Source organism: Carcharodon carcharias, chromosome 2, assembly GCF_017639515.1.
Source record: "Carcharodon carcharias isolate sCarCar2 chromosome 2, sCarCar2.pri, whole genome shotgun sequence".
NCBI lineage: Eukaryota > Metazoa > Chordata > Chondrichthyes > Lamniformes > Lamnidae > Carcharodon > Carcharodon carcharias.
In genome coordinates this window covers 204,634,547-204,641,878 of record NC_054468.1, presented here as the reverse complement: position 1 = coordinate 204,641,878, position 7,332 = coordinate 204,634,547, and the positions used below count along the sequence as shown (strand labels likewise).

Here is a 7,332-nt window from a genome sequence, read left to right as displayed (position 1 = left end):
CACTGATCACCACTGCCGTTGTCTACCAAGCTGGAGTGGTGAGATTGCTGGGCCTCCTGTGGCCAGGGGTAGAGGACATCACGGCGGGCCTCCACAGCATCCAAAAGGTGTCCCAGGGATGCGTCACTGAATCGTGGGTCTCCGGTCTTTTTGCCTTTCGGGGCCATGTCTTCTGTGCAGCAGTCCTGTGCTAGAAGCACTGAGAGGTGTGCACGCAGCTGCACTTTAAATATGGCACCCAGCATGAGGAAGTGGTGAGGTGACAGCATGGTGGGCAAATGAGAGCCCACCCGCCATCAAAACGGCATGTTTCCTTGGAATACATGTTTGATGAGGCCGGATTGGAACCATATGGTGTGAAAAGCTACCATTGCGGTTGGTGAGTAAAACGTTCTTTTTCCCACCTGCTGATGCATTAACTGCAAATCTGGGATGATTCCCCCCTGAGTTTTTAAAGATGTCTGCATTTCCATAAAACAAAAATAGAATCATGTATGACTTGTTTCGAAATTCAAAATTTTCAATTGCTTTGAGAAATGGAAATGGCATTTGTATGCATTGGTAAAAACATATCTTTCTCACATAGTTAATGATTTTTGGTCTGCTTGCACTATCAGCTGTTAAGTGCTTTAAAGTTCAAAGTCCAAAGTAATGGATGTGACTATATAAAATGCAATCCTATCACCAACCCACTCAGACTGGCAGCTACAAAGATAGTGTGATCACAAAACAACTCTTAAGATGTCTTCAGATGCAGATCAAGCAAATCTTGCCTCTATAGATCTGAAAGAAGTAAAAGATTATACCAATCAAGCTTTTGAAAAGGATGAAGGCCAGGAAAGAAGATCTCACAACTTGATTGAATCCAGCAATGCTGTTATTCTAAAAGATTCTGATTCTATTGAGGCAGTAAACTGTGGCATAAATAACCAAACAAAAGTATATGATGATGCTGGACCCTATGCTGGAATGCCCAAAGAAGTCCTCATACGCTATTCAAGCCAATTGTGTTACAGGCTGCCCAGAGAAATTATTTTCTGGCTGACTGTGGTAGCCACCCTTGTTCTGGTAACCTGTACTATTACCATCATTGCCCTGTCTCCCAAGTGTCTGGACTGGTGGCAAGCCAGCCAAATCTACCAAATCTACCCATTATCCTTCAAAGACTCTGATGGGAATGGTGTCGGAGATCTGAATGGTAAGGAACAATAATTCTAAAAGGGAAGTGGTGTTGGGGCATATATCCTGCTAAACGGGTAATTCTGATATTGTAAGCCATCTGCTCAGTTGCGTTCCAGAATGTAATTGCTCTTGATTAAACAAAGAATATTTTAAGACTTACTAATAGTTAAATTTGCACTTGTGGAGCACAAAAAAATATTTGTGCCATTGAAAGAAACTCTAGTTTCATATCTAATTTATGATGGTTTATGAATAAACTAATGGCTGAATTTTCAGGCTTCCTACCCAGTGTAAACAGGGTGATAGGAGGCCAAAAATCACAGGGAAAGACTTAACACCCTTCTTTCATTGACGATGCTGCTGGTGCCATTTTCCTGAGACCCATAGATTAGGCAGCCTGGGTAACCTGAACTCAATAATAAAGTACCAATGATATTCCAATCAATTAGAATCCCAATGCAATTTGTGAGTACCAAAATTCTGTGGGCCTGACCAGCAATCCTTTGCTGTTGCAGGCAGGAATTGTCATTTGGGAGTGGTATTTAAAGGGGCAAGCCACTGTACAGAAAAATGGGCAGTACTTTTGCTGACATTAATATTTCAATACTGTGGAAAGTTTTGCAACTTGAGCTGCGATTACAATGCTGAGTTTATCTTTGGCAATTATTAACAGAATTCATTCTTTGCCAGCAGCAAGGGTGAGTGAGAAGAGGAGGAATGGAAGTCATTCTAGAAACCCAATTGTTGAAGAGTCTTGGCTAGTGCCAAGACAAACTGGTTTAGATGCCTTTCATGCATCATTATGGGCACTGCTTCAGCAGCTAGTGTGGGAGTAGACATGCTGCCACACTGAGAGGGAGCAGCAAGCCCCACCTCAATGGAGACACCACCATTCACGTGGACCAGTAGCACTTCACTCAAAGTGGTCTGCTGGAGAACAGATTAGAAGTGATCAGAGACGTTTTGGAAGTCCATATCTATGTGTACTACCAACATTTTGAAGCCAACGGATATTGAGAAGCCTCAAGCTACATGGCACCAGCCTGAGCATCAATCGAAGTTGCCAAGAGCTGGTGACACAAATTCCTTTGTAGAGGATATTTTTAGTGTCCACGGAAATAATCACATGCTCTATAGTAGACTGTGAACTACTCATGCCACTGGCCAGAATGCCGATTATGCTGGAATGGAATTCCTTCATACTCTCAGATATGCTGTGGTAACTCCTGGTCTGCCTTTCCAAAACCCCTCAATAACTGCTGGTACATTTCAGGGAGTCTCCTTTCATGGCCTGAGCCCCTAAGGTTTGCATCTCAAACATCTGTAGCAGAGCTAGGTCTGGTGCTTGCCCTCCTCCGCCACCTGACTAAACCATGGTCCAGGCTTCCTATCTGCACTAGGGCCCTCAAACATAATCTGAGCAGCTGCACAACTCCACACACCTCCACCAGGGCCCCACTTTCTCCATGACCACCCTATTCCACAACTTACCTTAATGGCAGCTGTCCCAACCCAACCCAATCACGAAGCCCCAATCTGGCGAGGTTCGGAGCTTGCCTGCCAAATTTAAATGTGATCTTTCATCAACCCATCTCTAGTGGCTATGTTAAAAGCAAAATACAGCAGATGCTGGAAATCTGAAATAAAACCAGAAAATGCTGGAAAAACCAAAAAAAACTTGAAACGTCAACTCTGTTTCTCTTCAGAGATGCTGTCAGACTTGCTGAGTTTTTCCAGCATTTTCTGTTTTTATTTTAGTGGCTATGTGATGTTTTGATGTAATAAGTCACAATAAAGTTGGTTTCCCAATGTGTGCTAATGGAGTTCATACATGCATTCTGAATTGGCCATTTTCCCAATATTGTAGTGATCTTGATTTTCCAAATGTGAAATTACTACATTTTTTTAATGCTGCACCCAAACAAATGTACTTAATTAATCCCATCACAAATTCACTTTTTTTCTGCCCTCTTCATCATTTCAGCAATGTGGCCCATATAGAACAAGTGCTCTTTGGTTTCCATACTGATTGCGAGTGAATTTTGATTTTTAAAGCTGGAAATAACTGATGTTTTTCTTTTTGTAACTTGAATTTTCTACCATGTTTGATTTGTCATTCTACTGTTCCTCTGTTACTTTTTCTTTTTTTTTTGTAGTTTGCTGCTTAATTTTGGGAAAATATTGCTACTTTCTCAGAGAACTTCATGCACTATAAATATTCCTCTCCATGAGGGAGGCTACAACTGTGTTGTCTACTGCCGCCTGGCTTGTATAAAAGGTCTAGAACAGGTCTAGAACTGTTTAATGATGTAAAAGTCATTACAGCACACAATTTTTTACACAAGGAGATCCTTATTTTTATTTGTTCATGAAATGTGATGCATCTTGGCAAAGCCAGCATTTATTGTCCATCCCTAATTGCCCTGAGAAGGTGATGGTGAACCATCTTCTTGAACTGCTGCAATCCATGTGGTGTAGGTATTCTAACAATACTGTTGGAGAGTCAGTTCCAGGATTTTGACCCAGTGACCAGAGGGAAAGGTGATATATTTCCAAGGGCTATATGTGACTTGGAGGAGAACTTGCAGTTGGTGGTGTTCCCATATGCCTGCTGCCCTTGTTCTAGGTGGTAGAGGTCGTGGGCTTGGAAGGTGCTGTCAAAGGAATCTTGGCAAGTTGAACCTTGTAGATGGTACACACTATAGCCATGGTGCACTGATAGAGGAGCCAGGCAGTGGATGGGGTGCCAATCAAGCAGGCTGCTTTGTCCTGGATGGTGTCAAACTTCTTGAGTGCTATTGGAGATTTTTCTTTATTCATTCATGGGATGTGAGGGTTGCTGTCAATGCCAGAATATGTTGCCCACCCTTAACTGCCCTTGAGAAGGTGCATTTTTAATACTTCCATAATAACAAATTCTAGCACTTTCCCAGTGACTGTTATCAGGCTAACTGGCCTCTACTTCCCTGTTTTCTCTCCCTTTCCCATCACCAGTAGCAATGTTACATTTGCCAACTTCCAATTTGATGGGACCATTCCAGAATCTTGGGAATTTTGCAAAATCATAGCCAGTGCATCCACTATCTCTGCAGCAACCTCTTTTAGAACCCCAGCATGTAGGTCATCAGGTCCTGTGGATTTATTGGATTTTAGTCCCTTGAGTTTCTCCAGTACTTTTTCTCTGCTGATATTAATTGCCTTAATTTTCCCACTTTTATTAGCCCCTACATTATCCTCTATTTCTGCTATGTAACTTGTGTCTTCTACTGTGATGACAGACACAAAATATTTGTTCAATGTCTGTCATATCTTCATTGCCCATGATAATTTATCTGGTATTGGCCTCTAAGGACCCAATGTTTACTTTAGTTGCTTTCTTCTTTGCATGTGCTTGTAAAAGCTCTTAAAAATTGTTTTTTTTAATGCATTTCTGGCTATTTTACTCTCATATTCTATTTTTACTCTCATATTCTATTTTTTCCTTTTCATCAACTTTTTTGGTGGTCCTTTGGGCTTCTGAAACACTTCAAATCCTTAAACTTACTACTATTCTTCGTAACATTATAAGCCTTTTCTTTTAATCTAATATTACCCTGAACCTCTTTAGTAAGCCATGGATGAATCTTTCTTGCTGAGTTTTTGTTTTTCAATGGAATATATTTTTGTTGAACATTTTGAATTGCTTCTTTAAATGTTTCTCACTGTTTATTTACTGCCAATCCTTTTAGCCTATTTACTCAATCAACCTTAGCCAGCTTTCCCCTTATGCCTATCTACTTAGTTTTATTAAAGGTTAAGAATTTTGTTTGTAATTGGAGTGTGTCATTTTCAAAATGAATGTGGAGTTCAATTATATTATGATCACTATTTCCCAGTGAATCTTTTACTATGACATTTCTAATTAACCCTAATTCTAATTATTGCACTGTACTAGCTCTAAAAGTACTACATCTCATGCTGGTTCCACAATATGTTGCTCCAGGAAACTTACATGAAACCATTCAACAAATTCATTTTCCAGACCACTTTGGCCAATTTGATTGATCCAGTCCATATGAAGATTAAATGGCCCACAGCTATTACATTGCCTTGTTGCAAGCTCCAATAATTGATTGTTTAATGCTCTATCCAATGGTATAACTAATATTAGACAGCCTATGAACTATTCCCACCAGCATTTTCTGACCCTCACTATTCCTAACCTCCTAACCATACTGATTCAACCTTCTGAGCTAAGATCCTTTCTCACTAATGTCCTTATGACATCCTTTATTAACAGGGCTACCAATCCTCCTTTTCCATTCTGCCTGCCTTTTCGAAATGTTGTGAACCCTTAAATATATTTCCCAATCTTGGTCAATTTGTTTCTCTGTAATGGTGATTAGATATAAACCATTTATCCACATTTGTGCCACTAGTTCATCTATCTCTATTGCGGATGCTTTGCACATTCAGATGAAGTGATTCAAATTTTACTTTCTTACCACTATTCCCTGCATGGGCCTTACTCTCTGATGCACTATTATCGTTAAAATCTCTGTTCCTTCCTTTGCTATTCATCTTATCTTTACGCACATCGATATACTTTTCTATTGCCTCAACTTTTATCTTTGGATTTCAAAATCTCCCTTCACCTGAACCACCCTACCGCTCTGATAGTTTAAAGCCATTTTCCCTCCCTTAACCATGGCCAGGATTTTCCAGCCCCACCACGGTGTGCTCCCGCACGGCAGATGAGGTGAGCCATTCAAATCTCCATTGACTTTGGCAGGACCATAAGATCCCACCAGTGGGAGGGGCCAGAAAATCCCACTGCATATTTGCTGGTGAACTATTATGTTTATATGCTCTGTCCCTTTCTTTCACACTCTGGTTATCATTTCTCCTATGCTACCCAGCACTATTGCCTTGTCCTTTTTCTAACTTTCCAAATCTTCCTCTAAATGACCCCCTGTCCCATAATTTCATTGAAAGCCCTTTCTACTGTCCTGGTTATATGACTCACCAGGACACTGGTCCCAGCACGGTTCAGGTGCAGATCATCCCAGTCGTACAGCTTCCTCTTTCACCAGTACTAGTGCCAGTGCCCCATGAATTGAAACCCATTTATCCCACATCAATCTTTGAGCCACATTCTGATCTTATTTACATTATGCCAGTTAGCTCATGGCTCAGGTAGTAATTCAGAGATTACTACCTTTGTGGTTCTGCCTTTTAATTTAGCGCCTAGCTGCTCATACTCCCTCAGTAGAATCTCTTTTTTAGTTCTACCTATGGTGGTGGTACCCATATGGACCATGAGAACTGGATCATTCCCCTCTCACACCAACTTCCTCTCCAGCCCGGAAAAAATGTCCTTAACCCTGGCACCGGGCAGACAACATGGTCTTCGACACTCATGCCCTTGGCTGCAAAGAACAGTAACTATTCCCCCAACTTTACTGCTCCCTTCTACAACTACAGTACTTTTGTTTTTATTCCCCTGCCCCACTTCAATGGCCCTCCACACCGTGGTAACATAGTCAGTTTGCTCATCCAGCATGCAGCGCCTGCCCTCATCCACACAAACTTGTAGGTATCTTGAACGTGTTGGACAATTGCAGGGGGCTGAGTGTCCTTCATTGCAGCCTTCTGGGTCCCCATACCTGCCTCACTCACAAGCACACCTTCCTTTCCATGACCACAGAAGAAATCAAAAACACCTAGCCAAAGGGGTGTGACTGCCTCCTTGAACAAACTGTCCAAGTCTCTTTTCCCTTCCCTGATGCATCGCAGTGTCTGAAACTCAAACTCCAGCCCATCAACTCTAAACCAAAGTTCCTCAAGTTGCAGACACTTACTGCAGATGTGGTTACGATGGGTCACATTGGTATCCACCAGCTCCCACATGCTACAACTGCAAAACATCACCTGCTCTGCCATCTTTATTACATTTTATTTAACGAAATATGTTCAAGTTTAGAAATAGCACTCAATTGTTATCTGTAGTTATATTACTAGTTTAACTAGTTAAGCTATAAATTTAATGCAGTACTTCAACTAACATCTTACTGAACGTTAATATAGATTCACAATCACAAACTTAATTTACATATTCTCCTTCACCCACACCCTATGAAGTGTTTATCCCTCTGATTTCTGGATCAAACT

At 41.2% G+C, this 7,332-nt stretch overlaps 1 protein-coding gene across 1 annotated transcript in view; it reads left to right on the top strand.

Moving 5' to 3' along the window:
* The first annotated feature begins 963 nt into the window (after nt 1-963).
* The window catches only part of slc3a1 (solute carrier family 3 member 1), a 30,879-nt gene continuing 24,510 nt past the window's right edge, over nt 964-7,332 (top strand). Inside the window, exon 1 of the mRNA XM_041180904.1 lies at nt 964-1,198. Coding sequence (XP_041036838.1) covers nt 970-1,198 — 229 coding nt within the window. The 5' untranslated portion in view covers nt 964-969. The remainder of the gene's footprint in view (nt 1,199-7,332) is intronic.